The following is a 21,706-nucleotide window of genomic DNA, read 5'->3' as shown; positions in this document are numbered from 1 at the left end:
TCAATACCTTGGGAGACGTGCTCCCTCTTTTTGGGGACCCCCTTCTCAGACTCACAGCCTGCCTTTACCGGGCCCGGGCCCTCCCCCCTCAGCCAGGACCGCCTCCCTCAAGGACCTGGCCTGCACCCTCCCCGGTGCCCACGGTCTCCAAGACTCGGACATTAAGAGTTACAGTTGCCCCACTCTGGGACCCTCGGACCCCGTCCTCCCGGATTCCTTAGGCCCAAATGTCCCTCCATCCCCCACTGCCCCCGAACTCGGGCGTCCGACCGCCAGAATCTCAGCCCCCGGAGCCACTCAGGCCCCTTTTAGCCCCAAGCTCCGTCTCCCAGCCACCTCCAGAGGAACCCCCCGCGCCCACCTCCTTCCAGGACCCTCCCCTCACGCTCACCTCGCTCAGGGTTGGGCGGACGCTCCGGGCCGCGGGCCCCGCAGCCGCATGACCGGCCCCGCGGCTTCCCCCGGCCGCCGCCGCTGCCGCCGCCGCCACCGGGGTCGCCGGTGCCCGCGCCCCCCGCCCCCGCCCCGGAGCCCGGCGTCCCGGCCCCCTCCCGGCCTCCCACCCCCCACCCCCCGCGCCCGCGGCCTCACTCGGCGTTCGACGCCGGGAGCTGGGACCGGCGGCCGCTCATTGGCTACTGCGGAGGAGGGGAGGGGCAGGGAAGGAGGGGGCAAAGGATGCGGGGAGGGAGGGAGATGGGCCTCGAGAATGGGGGAGGCAGGGAGCGAGAGAGAATAGAAACAGAGGTAGAGAGCCCGAGAGGGGCAGGGGCACACAGAGCGGCAGAGAGACAGAGCAGAGAATCCAGAGTCACACCGAGACCTAGAGGCTGTGAAATTCTGAGACTCGCAGGTCTGGAGACTGGAGAAGACACAGAGATGGCCTAAAAGAGACAGAGAGAAATGGAGAGGCAGAGATCTGATCTAGGATCCCTCCTCTTCCTCCAGGCTCAGAGATTCTGGGGTCCTGGAAGTGGAGAGGTCACAGACAGAGAGAGACAAGTAGACCGTCAAAGACCTTTGGGCTGAGAGATGCTGAGACCCAGAGACCTTGAGATAGGGAGAAAGAGAGAGAAAGAGAGAGAGAGAGAGAGGGAAGAGACCCTGAGAAGAAGAGACAGCGGGGGCAATCCTGGGGTACCCTGATGAAGACTGGGGCTCTGCCCAGGCGTGGGGCGGAGCCTGGGGTCTGGGCGGCTGGAAGAAGCTGGAGGGGGCGTCCCGGGCCGGGGTCCCCTGAGCAGCAGGCGGGCGCAGAGCGGAGCCGGGTCCTGCAGCCGCCGCGGAGCCGGGAGCCGGGCCAGCACCCACCCCCCCGCCGTGATGTCAGCGGGGCCACTCTTAAAGGGGCAGGCCGCCCGCCGAGGGTCGGAGCAGGGGTTGGGGGCCGCGGGCACCGGATGGGGGTACCGCGGCGGTGCTGGGAAAGAGAGGAGAAGCCCCAGCATCCAACTGGACCGAGCCCCGGAAACCCAAGAGCCTGCAGGGACGAAGAGACGCCGGGGTTCCCCGAGGGAGCCTGCGAAGCTTTGAAGCTCAGTCACCTCCAAATACACAGACGGAGGCACACCATTCCATTGGCCTGTCCCTGTGCAGGGACTACACTTCCCACCAGCCCTGGCGGCGGGGGCCGCACTTGGGGGAAGGGTCCGCCGCAGTGTCTGCTGGGAAGTGTAGTCTATTTGGACTGCCCTCTCCACGCCCCTCACTCGCAAGTGGGTCAAGGGAAAGAGGCCCGGAGGGCGCGTCTGCCTGCCCTCTGCCTCAGTCTCTGATTCTTAAGCTCACGGGTGTCTCTGTCTTGGGGGGTCTTTCAATAGCAGGCTTGCCTTTCATCCTCCCTCTTAGGATTTCCCAGTCGCTGGGTCTCAGTGTGCCAGCGTGTGAGCTTTATTGCTCTGGGCGAATATGTGCGTGCTTGTCTTTGTGCCCGGGATCTCTACCTGACACGCTCAGTGGTCTATAAGTACACCGCTGCCTCTTCCTGCACGTGTCCACTTTGGTCCTCTCTATGGCACTCTGTGTGTAGCTCGCTCGCGCGCTCTCTCTCTCTCTCTCTCTCTCTCTCTCTCTCTCTGCTTTCTCCAGGTCTCTGTTCTTTACTCTCATGCTGTGGGTATCATCTCTCACTTTATGGGTCTCTGCGTTTTCCCTCTCTCTGCTGACCCCTCCTCAGCCTCTGTCTCTGTTTGTTTCTATGTACAGTCGTTGTCCCACGTGCACACCCCCTTCATTCTCCAAGCTTAGAAGAAAACATCCAAACACTTCAGCATCAGCATCCCACATTTATTCTCCAGCAGCTGTGGCAGGGTGGGAGAGGCAGAGGATCGGGGGTGGGGAGAGTCCCCGAGAGTGGCAGGCACTGGGGTAGGGGTTGGGTTCCGAGCAGGACTGGAGAAGCCATGCAGTGGTGGGTTTAGGATGGGGAGTCTAGGACAAAAGCTGACTGAGAACAGCTGGGGAGAGAATCTTCCATACATCCCAGGAATCCCCAGAGTGTAGAAGAGGGGCACTGGAGCACAGAGGCACAGCTTCCCACTTACTCCAGAATGGAGTGGAGGTGGGTGGGGCCTCGAGGTGGGGGGGTTGTTCTGAAATCCCAGTCTGAAACAGCCCGCCCCGTGACGCTATTTCCCAGAAATAAGAAAGAAGAAGAAGAGGCATAGAGTCTACCAAGATGGAGTCTAGAACTCCTTGGAGTTGGGATGGTGTTGGCGGCTCTGTAACTTGGTGGAGCGCAATCCAGAACACTGAGGCAGGTCAGAATCTAGGGCTCAGCCCAGCAGAATCTAGAACACGGTAAGACTCCAGAGATTGTATGCAGTTTAGAATGCCAGGAACGCTTGGGAGGGGTATCTGGAACCCGGTGCAGGGAGGGGGAGGGCAGAGGCCAGAACGTTGGGCAGCAAGATCTAGAATTGGAGAGGGGGTGGTGAAGTGGGGGGCGCGTGGGGTAGGGGTAAGGCTGGCGCGGCGGAGGGAGCCATGGGGACACCTAGTGGCGGCAGGTGAGATTACATGACTGGCACAGGTGCTGGGCTGATGGGGCTGCGGGCATCCGGGTGCACGAAATCCGGGTTGACATAGGTGAAGCCTTGGAATTCGGTTTGGTCGATGCTGGCCAGAACTAGGCGGTCTGGGGGAGTCAACGCTGGCGCCGCCCGCGTGAAGAACTTGTCGAAGTTCTCGCCGCTGCGGCCACACTGTGGGAAACACCGGGAGGGAAACATGAAGTACTGGAGCTCATGGATGGCTATTCCACCGTCTAGGGGCCAAGATTCTGTTCCCAGAAGGTGACTGACCGGGCGGGGTCTGAAAGGAGGCGCGATCTCTAATCGTTCCAGCCGTTCCCAGTCGATCCAGCGGAAAAAGCCATGAGCTCGGATGGTGGGTTCTCCATCTGGCCCCGAGCCCAGGCGCTTTGCTGGGTGCTTGGTTAGGAACTGCAGGAAACACAGAGAGAGACGGACAGACAGACAGAGTCCCGGACAGGGAGGCCCAGAGAACGACAGAGAGGGAGGAAGACAAGGAAGGAGGAACAGGGAGACAAGCATAGAGATCCAGAAAGAGCAGAATGGGGGGTGGGGTGGCGGGGGGAGGGGTAGATGGGACAGAGATGGGGGGAGGGAGTGGAAAGAAGAAAGGGAGAGAGAAAGAGGAAGAGGGGGAATGAATGAGATGGGGGAGATGGAACCCGGATCCAGAGACCCAGGGAGAGACAAAGAAAGAAGCCAAGTTAGGGTGTGAGGGTATGAGGGGCGGAAAAACCCAGAAAGAGAGGAAGGGAAATGGAAAGAATCCCAGATGGGGGACGGAGGGAGAGAGGGAGAGAGGGAGAGTGTCAGAGAGGGAGAAGGGGGGAGAGAGAGGAGATTGAAGACACAGAGAAAAGCGGGCATAGAGATCCAGAGAGAGGAGGAAACTCAGAGGGAGGACAGATACCCAGAGAAGGTAAGAGACGAGCAGGGGCAGGGGTGGGGGACACAGAGGTCCGGAAGGAGAAGAGGATGGAGACCCAGGAGACAAATGCCGAGAGAGAGGGAGGAAGACCCCATATGAGGGCGGAGACTCAGAGAAAGGGGAGACAGAGACCCAGAGAGAGGAGAACAAAGATGCAGACGGTGGACAGAGATTCCCAAAGGACGCAGAAAAAAAGGTAGCAACACAGAAAGCCCCATGATATGTAGATGGAGGCAGAGGGGTGAGACAGAAGCCCAGAGAGAGATAGTCAGAGAGACATGGAGACGGGAGCTAGAAGCAGAAGTGTCCTAACATCTGTTGAACAGCTGCTGTAGGCTAGTCTCTTCCTCCTGCCTTAACTCCACAACCCCAGAGGAGGAGACGGAGGCTCCCAGAGTTTTGGTGACTTGCCCAACCGAGATCCCAAAGGAAGAAAAGTGGCAGGAGTTAGGTTCACCTGACCCAGCCAGTTCTGGAGAGGCAGGCCTTGGCCTTCCAGCACTTCCTGCCATGAGCTGGGGACAGGGGCTAGCACAGGAGGACAGGATAGAGGCCATCCTTGGACTACAGGTGGCAGCAAGGCACTATGTTATTGTTCTAACAAAATCTCTGTATTATATAAATTTTTTCAGCAGACGGGAGTAAAGCAACTTGAGGAACGGGAGCCTTTTCCTAAGGTGCACATAGACAATGTGTGGGCAGCCCTGGACAGCAGCAGTGGGGCATGTGGCTTATGGGTCTGGAGAATCTAGGAGTTAGGTCTCTCACCCCCTTGCAGATGGCCACAGCTTCCCGGGAAAGCGACTTGGGGTAGGTGACAGTTTGTTCCATGATGGCCTGGAACAGTTCCTCCTCGTCCTCCCCATCAAAGGGGGGCTAAGGAAGTAGAGAGGATAGTCAGAGACTTGGCAAACTACCTGGCCGCACCTTCCACACCCTCACTGCCCACCATGAACACAGCCCGCGCCTGGGCCCCCAAATTCCTAGGGAAAAATTTGACCAAACCGCAAAAGCTGTATGTTTCTCACTTTCAGACTCTGTTGTTTTCTATCTCAGATGCTTCAGCTCTCTGCACCTCTTTGCTGTTCTGTCTCTCTTTCTCTGCTATGTAAATTGGCAGGGTATTAATTAGGCAATGTGTCATTTAAAAAGAAGAGAGAAAAAACTGCAGGAAAAGCTGTAAAAGCATTCACCCGGTTGGATGAGTGGCCTCCAGTCTTCTGGGATTAGCAAAAGCAGTACCCAGGCAAAGATTCTTTTTTTTTTTTTTTTGCGTTACACGGGCCTCTCACTGTTGTGGCCTCTCCCGTTGCGGAGCACAGGCTCCGGACGCGCAGGCCCAGGGGCCATGGCTCACGGGCCCAGCCGCTCCGCGGCATGTGGGGTCTTCCCGGACCGGGGCACGAACCCGCGTCCCCTGCATCGGCAGGTGGACTCTGAACCACTGCGCCACCAGGGAAGCCCTCTCAACCACTGCGCCACCAGGGAAGCCCTCTCAACCACTGCGCCACCAGGGAAGCCCCCAGGCAAAGATTCTTAATGTGAGGTCTAGGGAGTCTGTTTATACCATTGTGGGGGGCCATGAATTTGGATGGGAAAAAACATGCATCTTTATTCTTTAAAATCTAAAACTGAAATTCAGCATTCATGGCAATTATAGGAAACAAACCCAAATAGTCGTAACTGTGACATCATCACCAATGGAAATCACAGATATTTTCTTAGCACGTAAGAGTTGCAAATATATCAAAAAATCAGTCATCTCTACTTCAAAATTACTGGTAGACCTTCCTATTTACTTCCTGTTCCTGTGAGATATTACCATTTAATTCATTAGTAGGATATCACATATAGGTCCATATTCTAATATGTTTAGACAACCGTACACATTTAAGTTAAATTTATTTAGTTGGTTAAATTACTCAACTAAACCTTTAACATTTTGATAACCATATTTCAATACGATTGGCTTCTTTTGTAATGCTATTATCTTACTTCATGTGTTTAAAAACATTGTTCTGAGAAGGGGGTCCGTGACACAAGAAAGGTGAGGAACCCCTAGCCTGTGGGAAGACAATGCTTCAGAACCACGGGGAGCGCTCTCCTATCTGGCTGACCTTCCCCACAGCTTAGCACGCCTTATTAGCCTATAGACGGACATCCCTTCCTGACCTGCTCCTCCTGAGATAATGGCCATGTAACAGGTGGCACCCCATCCGTGTTGCCTTTAGTCAGACCAGCCTCTCCCCCACTTCCCTTACCTGCCCCGCCAACATCTCATACAGCAGGACCCCAAAGGACCACCAGTCGACAGACTTCCCATAGGGCTGGTAGGCAATGATCTAGCAGGGGAGGAAGGAAGGCAAGGGATTATGATTTGTGATTCAAGAAACCTAGAGCCCCTCTGGCTTCACCACCTGGGAACCCTACCCACTTTAAATGTTTTCAGCACAAACTTTTCCCATTCAGAACACTTTGGCTCCATCCTCTGGAAAATTTGGGAAACAAACTCTACCTACTTGGAACATTTCTTTGGTCCCAAATATAAAGACTATCTAAAGACCAAGTCGCAAGTTCCACCCATCCAGAAAATCTAGGTAACTGGACTCTCTCCTTACAATATCAGGTGCATAGGGCAGAATTTCAGAGACCAGAGAGTCTTAAATCTGGACACATATCAGATTCTTCTAGGGGACTGTTTTTTGGGTTTTTTAAAAAAATAAAATTAATTAATTAATTTTGGCTGCGTTGGGTCTTCGTTGCTGCACGTGGGCTTTCTCTAGTTGTGACGAGCGGGAGCTCCTCTTCATTGCGGTGCGCGGGCTTCTCATTGTGGTGGCTTCTCTCGCTGTGCAGCACGGGCTCTAGGTGCACGGGCTTCAGTAGCTGTGGCAAGTGGGCTCAGTAGTTGTGGCTCACGGGTTCTAGAGCGCAGGCTCAGTAATTGTGGTGCATGGGCTTAGTTGCTCCGCGGCATGAGGGATCTTCCCGGACCAGGGCTCGAACCCGTGTCCCCTGCATTGGCAGGCGGATTCTTTTTTTTTTGGCTGTGTTGGGTCTTCGTTGCTGCGCACGAGCTTCCTCTAGTTGCGGCGAGTGGGGACTACTCTTCCTTTCAGTACGTGGGCTTCTCACTGCGGTGGCCTCTCCCGTTGCAGAGCACGGGCTCTAAGGCATGTGGGCTTCAGTAGTTGTGGCACACGGGCTCTAGAGCGCAGTCTCAGTAGTTGTGGCACACGGGCTTAGTTGCTCCGTGGCATGTGGGATCTTCCCGGACCAGGGCCTGAACCCTTGTCCCTGCATCAGCAGGCAGACTCTTAACCACTGCGCCACCAGGGAAGCCCTAGGGGACTGTTTAAAGAGAGATGTCCCCAGCCCTGAAGAATTCCAGCCACGATAGGCCAGAGTCAGAGGCAGGGAGATGTGTGTATTTTTCAAAATCTCCTCAGGTGATTCTGATTACCAGCTATGTTTTGAAATCACTGGCATTGGTTACTTGGGCACTATCATAGGATCGCCAGGCAAGATCAAGGAGGGCACCAGCAACCACACCTCCTCCATCAAGTGAGAAGTCAGGACGTGCTCTCAGTCTACTTATATACAGTCCGATCATTAGCTTCACCCCCCCTAACAAAATCAGAGCATACTGTGCCCACTTGAAATATTCAGGGGACACCCTGCACATGCCTAATGTTCTAGGGGGATGGGGCCCACCCAGTCAGAGTACACCGGAAATCATCTCCACCTCATTAGAACAGTCCAGTAACAGGCCCTGTCCTCCTAGAAGCCCTAGAGCTGGTCCTGCTCTTCTCGAACATTCACCCACAGGTCCCCCCACTTTGCCTATTTAGAGGCTCAGCTCCGCCCACTTACAACGCTCCGCACGAGGCTCTCTGCGCGCTGCTTGCTGTCGGAACACCCACGACTCAGGTAAAGACCCCAGGGTCAAGTCCCCATACCCTGAATACCAGACGACCAGCCGCACCTACTCAGTGAATTTGGAGCGCAACCCAAGCGGCGGAGGTAGGATTACCTCGGGGGCTATGTAGTCTGGGGTCCCACAGAAGGTGCGAGTCGTGGTCCCGGGGAAGACGTTCTCCTTACACATGCCAAAGTCAGTGATTTTGATGTGTCCTTCAGCATCCAGCATCACGTTGTCCAGTTTCAGGTCCCTGGGGATGGGAAGGGTACAGTTCAACGGGCTGGAGCCTTAAGTTCAAATTCCTTCTCTTCTGGGGGTCTGATTCCCTCCCCTGAAAGGCCTGGGACCGCTCACCGATAGATGATGCCCTGATTGTGAAGGAAGAAGAGGCCGATGGCGATTTCTGCTGCGTAGAACCTGGAGGTGGAGGTGGGGAGTCAGAAGGACCGAGACTGGAGCCCACTCCCTTCCACCTTCCCTCTACCCTCCTCTCTTGGCCAAGACTCACGCTGCGTGGGGCTCCTTAAACTTGCCCAGCTGCTGAATGTGGTACATCAAGTCGCCCCCAGTGACATATTCCATCACAAAATACAGGCGATCCTGGGGAGGAGTGGACGGGACTTAGAGGCAAGGACACGCCCACCAGGGGTTGGAAACGTCCGTCCCTGCCCACTTGAGACAAAGGCTCTGGATCCACCCAATCAGAAATCCAAAGCAACTGTCTGTGCCCACAGGGAGGCCCAGAAGATTCTCAGCCACTGCAGAATCTCCACACCCTCCCATCCCCGGTTACTCCGAACTGTCAGGTGTTCCAGTCCTCCATTCTCGGAATTTAAGACTGAGGCCCACCATTTGCTTGAAATCCCTGGGATACTGAAACCTCTTTCCATACCCACTCACATGCATATGCAATCATGGCCACCTGTTAGGAACCAAAGTTGTTCGGGCCTCACTAGCAAATGATAGTAATTTTTAATTTATTTTTTATTTTTTTGGCCGTGCCGTGCCACTTGCAGGATCTTGGCTCCCCGACCAGGGATTGAACCTGCGCCCCCTGCAGTGGAAGCATGGAGTCCTAACCACTGGACTGCCAGGGAATTCCCGATACAGTACTAATTTTTAAAAAACTCCAGGAAGGGGACTTCCCTGGTTGCACAGTGGTTAAGAATCAGCCTGCCAATGCAGGGGACACGGGTTCGAGCCCTGGTCCGGGAAGATCCCACATGCCGTGGAGCAACTAAACCTGTGTGCCACAACTGCTGAAGCCCGTGCACCTAGAGCCCATGCTCCACAACAAAAGAAGCCACGGCGATGAGAAGCCCGCGCACCGCAACGAAGAGTAGCCCCCGCTCGCAGCAACTAGAGAAAGCCCATGTGCAGCAATGAAGACCCAATGCAGCCAAAAATAAATAAATAAATGAATAAAAATTTAAACAAAACAAAACCTCCAGGAAGCTGGCTACGCCCACTCAGAGCTCTTGGAAGTAGAGTCACGCTCTCTCTAACCCCTGACAGTTCTGACTCGTTGTCCCATTCCACATACTTCGGGAAACACCCTGTTTCTGACAAGTCCTTAACTCAGAATCCAAGAGCAACAACCTCATCCCTCAGAGCCCACTTGTAGGCATGCTCACTTAGAAGACATTCTCCACGAATTCTTTTACTCCAGAAGCCCTTACTCAAAAGACACCCACTCAAGACCTAGGGGATTCAGGCCACTCCCACGCAGGATCCTAGCCTCGTGGCCACGCCCTCCAGGGCACCTGCATTCTGGCCACGCCCACTGAGGAGCTGGCCACACCCAATCAGAGTTCACAGGGTTCTCCCGCCTTGCCAAAAACTCAGAATCTCAAAGCAAATGCTTGATCCCTCCAGCGGGGATGAGGCACGGCTCCTGAGCCGGCCTCTGCCACCTCCTTTCTTACCGGGGTCTGGAAAGTGGAGTGAAGCTGGGTGAGAAAGTGGGGCCGGCCTCCGGGGCCTCGACCCCCCAGGGCTAACACGCGTTTCTCCACCAGGGTGCAGTCCACGTCGTCATCCTGGACAATCACGTCTTTCTTCAGGATCTTGATGGCATAGAGCTCATCGGAGCCCCTGCGCTCGGCCAGCATCACCTAGGGGCAGAGGCGGGAAAGGCCCAGTCCATCTTGGGAACCCAGAGGTGCGGGTCCCTACCCCTCCCTTTCAAGGACACAAACAAACGGAGTCCCAGGTCCTCCCTCTCCCTCTCAGGGGACCAGGTGCCCTGACTTTGCCAACTACTCCCTCAGAGAAAGTATCCACATCTTTATGCCTCTCCCCTCCAGGAACTCAAGAGGCCCCATCAAACTCTCTTTGGGGACTCAGTAGCCTAGCTCCCTCCCCGCTGCACTTCCTCTCTAAGAACCAGAAACCTGAGCCCCACCCCCAGACATTCTCCCCCTTCTCCCAGAGCCCCAGGAATCCAACCTTCCCAAAACTGCCTTTTCCTAGAACCATGAGGAAGCTGAAGTCAGAGATGTGCAGACGTCCAGGGCTTGCCCCGAAGAAACAGCGCTTGGAGTCGGTGGGACTAGGAGATGGGGAGGGGATGGGAGAGGAAGAAGGACCCATCCGCACCCTCTGTGAGAAAGGGGAGAGATCCGAAACTAGTCAGGCCCCAGACGGGGATAAGGAGGTGCCCCTCAGAGACACAGCACCCAAGAACGAAAGGGACGGGGAGAGATGGAAAGATGGAGAGAGAAAGAGTTGTCTCCACCCCCATCTTTGGCTTAAGAACTTTCGCGGACTTCCCGTAGCCTGGAGGGTTTATGATTCAACTAGCACTCAGATAGCTTACTATATGCCACGGATCCTCCAGGAGACCCTTGTCACCCACCCCAGTCCCCATTTTCGAGAAGATGGCACAGAGACATTAAGTAACTTGCCCGAAGTCACACAGCAGGTAAAAAACAGAGCCAGAAATCAAAGTCCATTAAAGTCAGAGACTGTGTCGCCCTCCTTTCTGTTTTTCTACCATCACCCAGCACATGACTTGGGTCTCAGCAGGAATGTGTTGAGTGGATGAAGGTCTCAGGAGATGAGTGCTGAATGCACATCCTGCTGTTCTATGTTCAGAGCACACCCAGAATCTGAACACCTTTACCATCATTGTCCCCCCGGGCGAAGCCACTGGCAACTCCCCTCTGGGCCTTCACAATAGCCTTCTACCTCCTTCCACCATCTGTTCTTGACACAGAGGCAGTTATCTTGTCCAAATAGAAATCATCTCAGGCCACCTCCAATGCCCTCCCATCTCACCTGGTTTAAAAGCCAAAATCCGTCCAATAAATGACGAGGCTACCCCCACCCCTTCTCTCTCTGACTCCATCTCCTACTTCTTCCCACCCTCATCCCTCATCCCTCCCTCTGCTCCAGCCTCACTGCTGGTCTGGGCCCACCTCAGGGCCTTTGCACGTGATCTTCCCTCCACCTGGAAGGCTCTCCACTATCCTCACGGCTCGCTATTTCATCTCCTTTATGTCTTTGCCCAAAGGTCACTTTCTCAGTGAAGGCTTCTCTGCTTACTGCTATTAAAATCTCAAAAAACATCACTCCCTATCCTCTTTAGCATTTATTTTTCTCCATAATCACACACCACCTTCTGACATAGGATCATTCACTCCTTTATTTTGTTGAATGCCTTCCTCCAAGTGTAAGCCCCATGAGGGCAGGAGGTTGTCTCTCTCTCTCTCTCTCTCTCTCTCTCTCTCTCTCTCTCTCTCTCTCTCGTTTTCTGCTCTATCCCCAGTGATTAGAACCATGCCTTGCACACAGAGGGCTCAACAAAATGTTTTTTGAAAGAATAAATGGGAGAGAGAGAGAGAACGAGCGCATTATTCCTTCCTTGGCCTGGAAATCTCGTCTTCCTGTCCTTTGCCTGGGGAATCCTGCACTTCCTGTCTACGAACTTTTCTCTGACTCCCCCAGGTCCTGACAGAGGCTTAGGACTCCCTAGTGCCTGAGGCCATCTCCATGATCAAACACATTCCTTCCCTATCTGTAACTTTCTCCTATATTGAAAGAGGAGCTCCCCAGGGAATGGCCTGATTCTACTCCCAGAATAGGGCTTGGTTTACATAAAACCTCAGGAAATAGGTGTTCAGCAGGTCAAAAAACCAATGGAGGAGAGAAAGGCACAGTGATAAATAGGCAGAAAAACTCAAGGAGCAATTCAGGTGTCACCTCCTTAGGGAAGTCCTCCCTAACCACCTCCACCCCAACCCCCTGGCCCCAGGCTGGGGTTAGTGCCTCCTCTATGCTTCTTTGTTCCCTGGGCTACCTCTAATTTAGCACATCATGCTGAAATCTGAGTATTTGTGACTGTGTCCCTACCTTGAGGAGTTGCCTGAGGGTCAGATTCGGCTCCGGAGAGCTAGGATTACTCAGCAAGCACAAGACCTGCCACCAAGTATGTGCTCAATCCATGTGTGTGGAAATGAAGACAGATATTGGAGGAGAGAGAGGTGGGGGGACAGATACAGACCACCAGGAAAGGAAACTGTCTCCATTCCAGGCCTCCAGCTCTGCTCACCTCATACAGTTCCAGGGGGTAGTTACAGGCCTGGGGGAGAAGAAAGCCAGAGTCAGAGCCCCCAGAGAGGTAGGAGTTTGCCCTAAAGCAGGGGATGGGGGTCCCCAGACCCCCAAGCCAGGGGGATGGACAGGAACTCTAATTCCCAGCAGTGCCCTAGAAGAGCAGAAAGAACTCCAGGGTTTTCTGGGAATTTTAGTCCCAGGGCCAGTGGGCAACGGGCGATGGAGTTTGGGAAAGGCCAGCTCTGAACTGTGGGTGACTGGGCTGGGCTCCTGGCGGGGAAGCCGGGGTCTGGGTACCTCGAACTTCTGGAGGAGGCTGCAGTTGTCAGCATCAGCCACGGGCACATTGTAATATTCGCCCTCCTCCTGGTTCAGTAACTTGTACCTGACATACAGACGGAGACCAGAGCGGGGCAGGAGTAGGGGAGACGGACGGGGAGGGGGGGCACCCGCGGGAGAGGCAGAGACATCAGAAGCGGGGAAGGGACAGAGAGACAGAGAAGGAGAGAGAAAGAGTGAGATAAGGAGAGAGGGGCGGGGGAAAGAGAGAAAGAAGCACAGGGAGGTAGAAAAGATAGTGCCCTAGAGGAGAGAGACCACCCACGGAAGTCGACGCAGATGCCCCGCCCGCCCCCGCCCCCGCCCCCGCCCTCACCAGCCGTCCACGGGAACCTTGAGCAGCTCCGAGACGCCAAAGGACATGGCACCCATGAAGTCGTTGCGGGAAGTCCGGTCCCAGTCCCACACCTCCACGCTGAGCCGGCGCTCCACGTCCCCCGGCTTCAGGTTGCTGCGGGAAGGGAGTGGCAGGGTGAGGGGCCCAGCTCTTGGCTGCCCACCTTTCCGCCCTGGGGAAGAGCAGGCAAACCCGGTGAGCTGGGGCCTGTTTCCTGCTCCGTGAAGTGTTTTGCACCCCCCAGGTCCTGCGGAAGAGCGTCTCTCTCCCTGTCTGGGCCCTAAGTAAACCTAGACAGCGCTCTCAGTCTCCTCCCTCCCTGGCTCTTCCCCGTCTCTGTCTCCTGGCCTTTCTCTCCAGGCCTCTCCCTTTCGCGGGGCCCCTCTCCTCCCTCTAGATCTGTCCGTCTGTCTTTCTGTCACTTGCCTTCTCTTTCCCTCCCTGCCACCCACCCATCGCCATTCCTTCTGTGTCTCTCTTTGGGTTTATGTCTCTTCTTCTGAGTCGCAGGGTCTGTCCACCTCTCTCTCGGATCCCTGTCTCATTCTAAAGTGGTGAGCTTTGATGGAGATGAAACACACCGATGTCTGTCTCTTGCCTTCTGTGTCTCCGTCCCTCTCCCTCAACCACGTCATTTTCTTCCCCCACCACCTTCTTCTGACCTTTTTGGGATTCCCCCAATCCTAACGCCTGCTCTCCGGGGTGTTCTGGGCCACCAGGACCGTCAGATCATTCTCTATCAGTCATTACAGCCTCCCCTGCACCCGAGGCTCACAACACAAAGGTCTCGTTCCACACAGGGTTTAGCGTGGCTTTCACCGTCCGGGTCTTCTGTTTTGTCAAATTCCGAGGATCTGGGATGAGCTTCAGTTTCACATAGGGATCAGACAGACCATTGGGGTCCATTGGGATGAGGTTACGGGCCTCGCCAACTGAGCCGGGAGGGGAAGGAGGGTAGATGGGGTTAGAGATCCAGGAAGAAGCCCCCGAGCCTTCCCCCAGCCAGCAATCAAGAATTCCAATCTCTCAGCAGCCTCTCTCAAGACCCAGGTGTTTTTGATCTTTCACTTCTCCAGTGCCCAGAAGACAGGGCATGAAGCCCTTTCCCCAGCCAGTTACCCAGAAATCAAACCCAAAGCCCCTGGCTCCATCAGGACCCAGGAGTCGGGACCCTGGCCATATCACCACTAGTAAACCCGAACCTCCTTCGGAACCAGCTCTTCTCTCATTCCCCACCCCCCACCCCTCCACCCCCAGGACCTTGATGCCCAGAACAGCCATTAAGAGGCACTGAAAGTCGCCAGAGGCTTGGCTGGAGAAGGGGCCTCGAGCTAGAAGGGGCGCGGCCGAGTGGTGTTCAGCTTTTGCAGGTGGGGTCAGGAGTGTGGGTGCGACCTTCGCGAGGGGCGTGGCCTTTCTGAGTCAGGGGGAGGGGCGGGGTGGGCAGCTCAGGGGAATTCAATCGGTTCCTCACGCTCCCGTAAAGGGGCAGGGCCAGGCGAGGGGGCGGGGTCTCACCCGTGATGTGGATCTCATCCGAAGTGGGAGCCCTGATTTCCAGCTGCAGGCGGCCGCGGCGCTCCGTGTGGTCCACACCGCACAGAGAGGGCACGCTGCGCACACAGCGCCGGTGCACGTTCATCTCGCAGCCTGGGGGGACAGAACTGAGGGTAGCACTTCAGGTCCCACCCTTAACCCCTGACTCCATTCCCCAGCATTTACCGGAAACCCAGACACTGCACTTTTGCAGGGGCCCCGGAAGCGCCAAGTTCTGGCGGGCGCAGCAAGCGTAGACTCACAGGAGCACTTCATGCCCTGGTGCACCAGCCCGTAAAGGAGGGAGCCACAGTGGTCGCAGAAGGTGGGGCTGCTGTAGCTGTGCAGACGGAACTTGTGCTTGTTCCGGGGATCCTGGGGGCAGGGAGGAGCCGGTCAGAAGGGGTCTGCAGGGCGTCCTAAAAGAACAGCCCCCCGGACTCTTTCTCTTCCGCCCTGCTGTCCCAGTCTTCCTGCGGCTCCACCTCACTCATTCACTCTACAATATTTATTGAGCACATCCTGTGTGCCAGGCACGGTTCCTGGTGCCGGGACCCAGCCCTGAGCAAAACAAAGGAAAACTCCTGTCCACGTGGACTTTACTTTCTAATGGAGGGAGAGAGAAAATAAACACGATATGTAAAATATATAGTATTATAGATGGTAATAGGTGCTCTGGACAAAAATGAAGTAGGGAAGGGGATTGTGAAATAGAGTGATCAGCGAAGGTTTCACTAACAAGGTGGCATTTGGGAAGAACCTGAAGGAAGTGTAGGCTTCCAAAGTCCCATAGTCCCTAATCCCCAACCTTCCACAAGCTGTTCTCCAAGGACTTGTGGGCCACCATGAACCTCAGATCATTCACTGTCAGCCTCTGTCAATGTCTACCAGCTGATGATCTGCCTACTCTGAGCCCCGTGTGGGATGGAGAATATGACCTTTTTAGGGACCCAGGCGTCCTAAATGAAACATTAAGTGTAATCAACAGAGCAGTGTCTGGCATGTTAGATGTGCTCCTTAGTGTTACCGCTGTCATTACTGCCATGGTTATTATTAGTGATTTTATTGCAGCCCCCACATACCCTTGGGTTTAATCAAGAGCTGGGCCACTTCCCAGCTGCGTGATTTCAGACAAGTGCCCAATTTTGAGCCTCAGCGCCCTCCTCTGCCCAGTGGAAATAAACAATGTATATCTTGAAGAGATGCTAAATGTCGAGTCCAATTAAGCACGAATTTAAGACACCAGTAAAAGCATTCCTCCTTCCACCCTCAGCAATGTCTGAGTGTTAAGTAATCTGATATTTGCCTTTTTCTAAGAATGCATTGCAAGAGTTATCCCTAGGGTGAAAATTCAGGACATTCTTGGGCTTTTACTTATTTTGCAGTTTAGTGGGGATTCTATTTTGAATTATACTTGGACGGAGGGAGGGTGTTGGCAGTTGCATGTGCTGGACCTCTAAAGATCTTCAGCTGACCCTAGCTCAAAGTGTTCCTGCCGCATGAAATGAGATGCTGTGGGTGAAAATTCCCAGCAGGGCACCTGACATAGAAGCTGTTGCAATTATTCTCAAGGTGAAAGTAGCTATTAAAAAGGAGACAGTACTGGGGCTCCAGTTCGAAAGATTAGGGTCCAGATTTTTGACTCTGCCGACCACCCAGCTGTGTGGCCTCCCGCCACACCACCCTTTTTAGAGACTCAGGTTTCCTCCCCATAAAATGGGGCCGTGAGCCCTCCCTGAAAGGGTTCTTGTGAAGATTGAATGAAATCATGCTTGTCAAGCCCTGAGCATTCCTTAAGCCTTTGATCTGTGTCACTGACAACAAGATTAAAAGCTTAGTGCGTCACAAAGAAAAAGAAAGCCAGAGCGATATAGAGGAAAGACCTTGTCCTCTGTTTCCTCATCAGTAATAGCAATCATTTTACAATGATAATAATTAATACTTTGTGTCTGGCTATGTACCCGGTGCTGTCCCAAGTATTTGACTCATTTAGTCCTTAAAACAGTCCTATAAGATGAGGGCATGGTTACCATCCCCATTTTATAGACAAGGAACTCCAGAGGTGCAGAGAGGTAAATAAACTTTTGGAAGGTCACAGAACCAATACGCGGTGGAGGTGGGATTCAAGCCCAGGTGTCCTGGCCCAGGAGCCTCGGTCAGATGAGGACAGGAACAACACCTAACCTTATAAGCTGTTAAGCAGACTCAGTCCTATACTATATACAAGATACCTGATGAGTGCACGCAATGAGCCCTGGATGAATCAGATGTAGTGTTTGTTGGTGGTGGAGGCAGGCAGGCGAGGCAGCCAATCATAACATATATAGGGGCTGGTAGACAGTGGTGCTCGATATGTGTTCTCAGAAGTCACATCCCCTATGTAAACTTCAGTTTTCTTGACCTGACAAGCTGGCAAAATGCCTCATGGACTTTGGTGGTGCTCTCTCTCCCTCTCTCTCATTCTGCCTCTTTCTCCATCTGCTAACCATAAAACCATTTCCAGCCCTGTGTCAGACCCCGGGCTCTTATCCTGCCTGACTTCCCTGAAAACAAGCCTGGGCGCGGTGGGGGTGGGGGGGTGGGGGACTTCCCGGGCTTCCCTGGTGGCGCAGTGGTTAAGAATCCACCTGTCAGTGCAGGGGACACGGGTTCGAGCCCTGGTCCGGGAAGATCCCACATGCCGCGGAGCAACTAAGTCTGTGGGCCACGACTACTGAGCCTGTGCTCTAGAGCCCGCGAGCCACAGCTACTGAGCCCACGTGCCACAACTACTGAAGCCCGCAGGCCTAGAGCCCGTGCTCCACAAGAAGAGAAGCCACCGTAATGAGAAGCCCGTGCACTGCAATGAAGAGTAGCCCCCGCTCACTGCAACTAGAGAAAGGCTGCACACAATGAAGACCCAATGCAGCCCAAAATAAAGAAATTGATTAAATAAATTAAAAATAAACAAGACTGGGGGCATCTAGACTCGTGCTGTCCCACATGGTAGCCCTAACCACAGGTGGCTATTTAACTGGAAATCAGTGGATAAACAAGTTCCTAATGTATAGCAAAGGGAACTATATTCAATATCCTGTGATAAACCATAACGGAAAAGAATATTAAAAAAGAATGTATAGGGCTTCCCTGGTGGCGCAGTGGTTGAGAGTCCGCCTGCCGACGCAGGGGACACGGGTTCGTGCCCCGGTCCGGGAGGATCCCACATGCCGCGGAGCGGCTGGGCCCGTGAGCCATGGCCACTGAGCCTGCGCATCCGGAGCCTGTGCTCCGCAACGGGAGAGGCCACAACAGTGAGAGGCCCGCGTACCGCAAAAAAAAAAAAAAAGAATGTATATATGTGTATAACTGAGTTACTTTGCTGTACAGCAAGAGATTGGCATAACATTGTAAATCGACTATACTTCAATAAAAAAATAAATTGAAATCAATTCAAATTAAATGGGATTTAAATTTCTGTCCCTCGGCAGTTAGCTGTGGTGGCTGGCAGCTGGATGGCGAAGATACAGAACGCTTCCATCATTGCAGAAAGTTCTATTGGTCAACAGTGGACGGTGAGCCTCATTATACAGAGGGGGAAACTGAGGCTCAGAGAGAAGAGCCCCACAGCCAGAAAGAAAGTGAAGGAGGGATCAGGGGTAGGCAGGCAAGGTGGACAGTTCTTGTAAGCCCCTGATGTTGGGGGGTTGGGGGGGGAGAGAACGGTTGTGTGTATCTGTGTGAGCGCACCTGGGGGATCTGTACATGCACGTGTGTGTGCATACACGGGGGTCTAATATGCATATATATGTGTGTGTGTGTGTGTGTACACAGGGGTCTGTATATGCATATGTATGTGTGTGTGTGTGCATGCACACGGGCAGGGTGTCTGAAAATGCACATGTATGTGCATGTGTATGACAGGATCTCTCTGGGCTTCCCTCTCTCAGCACCTCCTAAGCAGTTATCCTTATCTACCATTTTCTATTCTAGTTTCCCGTTCTGGGTATCTACCGCCCTGTCTCTCTGAGTTTCTCTGTCTCTGTCTCTCCCAGTCTTTCTGGGTCCCCTTTTCCTTCCTCCTGTGTCACTGTCTCCGTTCCATTGCTCTCACTCTCTCTGCCCCAATCTCTCTGTCTGGGTCTCTGTTTTTTTCTGCACCTCTGGGTTCTCTCTCTGTCTCATCTCAGGATCTCGGTGCTTGCATCGATTTCTCTCTCTGTCTCTCTGTCTCTCTCTCTGTCCCTCAGCTCTCTATTTTTTAAATCTCTTGACTCCTGGATCACAGCCCACATCCATGCTGAGGTCCCCTCACCCCGCCTCCTCTTTGTCCCCCACCTGGGTCCCCAGCCTGTCTTGGTCCCCTCTCATTCCCCCTTTCCAGGCCAAGGGCAGGGAATCTGGGCCAGACTAGCTCTCCCTATCTCTCCAGCCCCCCTCCCCTCCCAGCCTTAAAAATAGCAGGAGAAATTGGGACGGACGCCGAGGGGGTGAGGGCGGGGGCACAGCCCGAGGAGGAAGAACCAGGTGTCTGGGCACTCACGTCTGTCTGGGGGCCCTTCCCAGCGCCTGGACACTCGAAGGTCACAAATTCGTGGCATCGTCGATGAACCACAAAGCTGCAGACTGAAGGTGAGAATCATAGAGACACAGAGACAGAGAGAGACCCCAGTGGACAGAAAATCAGAAACAGAGGAGACCCAGACAGAAAGAAAACCAGGAGAGGATGATCCCCATAGAGTTCAATACAGAGAAAATCAAAGAGACCTTGACATGCAGAGAGACAGAGACAGAGACACTGGGAGACAGAAATTCAAAACGTGGACCCAAAGAAAGAAACAGAGATGCAGAGAATCACAGAAACAGAGAAAGCACAGAGAGCCCAATGCATACCCACAGCCAAAGGGAGACAGAGACACAGAGATAGAGAGACAGAGAGAGAGACAAAGACAGACAACGAGAGAGGAAGACAGAGAAAGACAGAAAGAGATGGAGACAGAGAGAGAAAACAGGATCCCATTGACACAGACCCACAGACAGCGATAAGAAAGCCAGGAGAGAGGCAGGCCAACTAGAAGAGAGGAAACACAGGGAGAGGTCCTCCAACAGAACAGAGAGCATCAACTTGGGCAGAAGTGAGTCTGGGGGCACCGCTGCCGGCCCGCCCCCCTCCCTGACTCACTCGGATCTCAGCAGTAGCAGCTGGTGCTTTAGGACTCGGCTCCCTCTCCCGGCCCCCATAACTGCCGGCCCCACCCGGCCCCCATCCGCCCATCGGTGACCCCACCCGGCCGGCCCCTGCCTAGGACGGTGGTGTTGTCATGGCAACGGCAGCCTGGGGGGGGCTCTGACTTTGCATCTCCAGCCCCCCCTCCCTTCAGCTCCCCTTTTCCAAATCTCACTGTTCCCATGGCAACAGATTCTCCAAATATCTGTCCCCACCTGGAGCCGGCCGAGGGAGGGGCCCCCAGCACCACCTCCGCGTTGGCCCCGCCGTCAGAGCACCCTCCCCACTGCAGGTTGTGTCTCTGCCACACCCCCCCGCCCCGGGCTCCCCCGCGCCTCTCTGGGGACCAGAGAACACGTGTGTCAAGCAGCCTAGGCTGTGGGGCCCCAGCCTCCACCCTCCTGAGGGTCCTGGTAGTCCAGGTCCCCAGCTCTTACCTTGACACTGCAGGCCCTGTTTTCCAATCCCCCTGTAAGAGTCAAGGATCTGAGGTCAGTGCAGAAAAGAGAGGTCCAGACCTCTCACCTCTGCCAGTCATAGGAGGCCTGAGTCCTCCCATCCTCCTCCTGCAGGACCCAGGAGTCTGAGCCCCAGCTGCCTCTCCTTTCCAGAACCTAGAAATTCTGGCTCCCCAGACTCTCTTCTCTCAGACCCAGGAGCCCAGGCCCCCAGCCCCTTCCTTCAGATCCAGAAGTCCAGGGCCCCAGCCCCTCCTCTCTCTGACCCAGGAATCCAGGCCCAGGCCCCTAGACCCCTCCTACCCTAGGGCCAGGAGCCAGGGCTGCAGCCCCCTCTTTCCTTATCACTGTGGGGTCTGGTGCGTCAGGGGTCTTTAGCCCTAGTCTCCTTATCCCTCAGGGCCCCAGCCCCCTTCCCTCACCATATGAAGTCAGTGCAGTGGCTGCAGAAGGTTGGCTGCTTGAAGAAGCGAGCGGTGAACTTGTGGCTCTTGACTTCGTGGACCACCTTCTGCCTCAGAGCCCCCTTTCTGCAAAACAGGGGCCGGGGTCCCCCCTCTGAATCGCCTCCGCCGGGGCCCAGGCCTGCCATGGCCCCAGGAACGTAGCAGGGACCAGGATCCTGCCTTTCTCGGGAAACAGGTGGAAAGGCAAGGAGCCGAAGGCTCGGAAGAGCAAAAGAGCCGGCGGGAGATTCCGAGGTGGGAAGGAGAGGGGCGAGGCACCTCCGGGAGCGGAGCGCGCAGGACAGGGAGCGGCACCCCGGGGCGCGCCGGCTCCGCCAGGGGGAGCGGGCGAGTGGGGCGGAGAGCCGAGGGCAAGGGCGCGGAGGAGCCGGAGGCACGGGCGGCGGCGGTGGTGGGAGCTCCAGCTCAGGCACCTGCTGAAATGTGGGAGCCCCGGGTGGGGGGAGGCGTTGCCATGACGACCGAGAGGCGGGGTTTCGGCTTAAAGGCGTCCCCCTCCTTGAGACCTGGGACAAATGCCCTCCCCTCCAACACACACACATGTGCGCACACCCACGCCGGGGGCTGGCTGAAGGGAGGGGGCATCCTCCGAGCCGTGCCCTGCCCCCTCTCCAATCTGTTGCCCGGCTCCGTCTTCCTCCCCGACTAGGGTGCCTCGGTGAGTCCTGTTAGGCCACTGCAGCTCCTCTCCGATCTCTGTGTCTGATTGTGTCACTGTTTCATTGCACAAACTTTGTATTAGTGCTGGGGTCCAATGGTGAGCAGGGAGGCTTGGTGTCTCACTTTTTCTGATGCCACCCGAGTCTTGATTTCTCTCTCTAGGCTTCTGTGAATTTGTACTTCTAGGTCTCCCTCTGGGAGTGTCCATTTCCCGGGGTCTCTGTTCCTTTCCCTAGTCCTGGCGCTCTCTCTGTCTCTCTGGGTGGG

At 54.9% G+C, this 21,706-nt stretch overlaps 1 protein-coding gene across 1 annotated transcript; it reads right to left on the bottom strand.

Moving 5' to 3' along the window:
• Positions 1–2,275: 2,275 nt before the first annotated feature.
• Positions 2,276–20,966, bottom strand: PRKCG (protein kinase C gamma). Its single transcript, XM_082606878.1, has 18 exons — positions 20,735–20,966; positions 20,292–20,323; positions 19,171–19,253; positions 14,915–15,026; positions 14,634–14,765; positions 13,891–14,047; positions 13,095–13,229; positions 12,737–12,824; positions 12,435–12,464; positions 10,331–10,483; positions 9,808–9,996; positions 8,391–8,482; positions 8,237–8,299; positions 7,994–8,132; positions 6,222–6,302; positions 4,729–4,836; positions 3,303–3,443; positions 2,276–3,203 (listed from the first exon to the last, which is right to left on the bottom strand). The coding sequence occupies exons 1-18, from the start codon at positions 20,902–20,904 to the stop codon at positions 3,015–3,017; spliced, it is 2,094 nt and encodes a 697-aa protein (XP_082463004.1). The 5' UTR covers positions 20,905–20,966; the 3' UTR covers positions 2,276–3,014.
• Positions 20,967–21,706: the final 740 nt, after the last annotated feature.

This window comes from Mesoplodon mirus (genome assembly GCF_964341445.2).
Source record: "Mesoplodon mirus genome assembly, chromosome: 19".
In the NCBI taxonomy this organism is placed as follows: Eukaryota; Metazoa; Chordata; class Mammalia; order Artiodactyla; family Ziphiidae; genus Mesoplodon; species Mesoplodon mirus.
This window is presented reverse-complemented; position numbering and strand designations above follow the sequence as displayed.

Excerpts from the sequence above, each read along its gene's own strand:
- PRKCG (XM_082606878.1), bottom strand. The coding sequence starts at position 20,904 with ATGGCAGGCCTGGGCCCCGGCGGAGGCGATTCAGAGGGGGGACCCCGG. Across the intron at positions 14,766-14,914 it reads CCAGGGCATGAAGTGCTCCT|GCTGCGAGATGAACGTGCAC; the intron begins GTGAGTCTACGC and ends CTGTCCCCCCAG. Across the intron at positions 14,048-14,633 it reads GGATGAGATCCACATCACGG|TTGGCGAGGCCCGTAACCTC; the intron begins GTGAGACCCCGC and ends CTCCCGGCTCAG.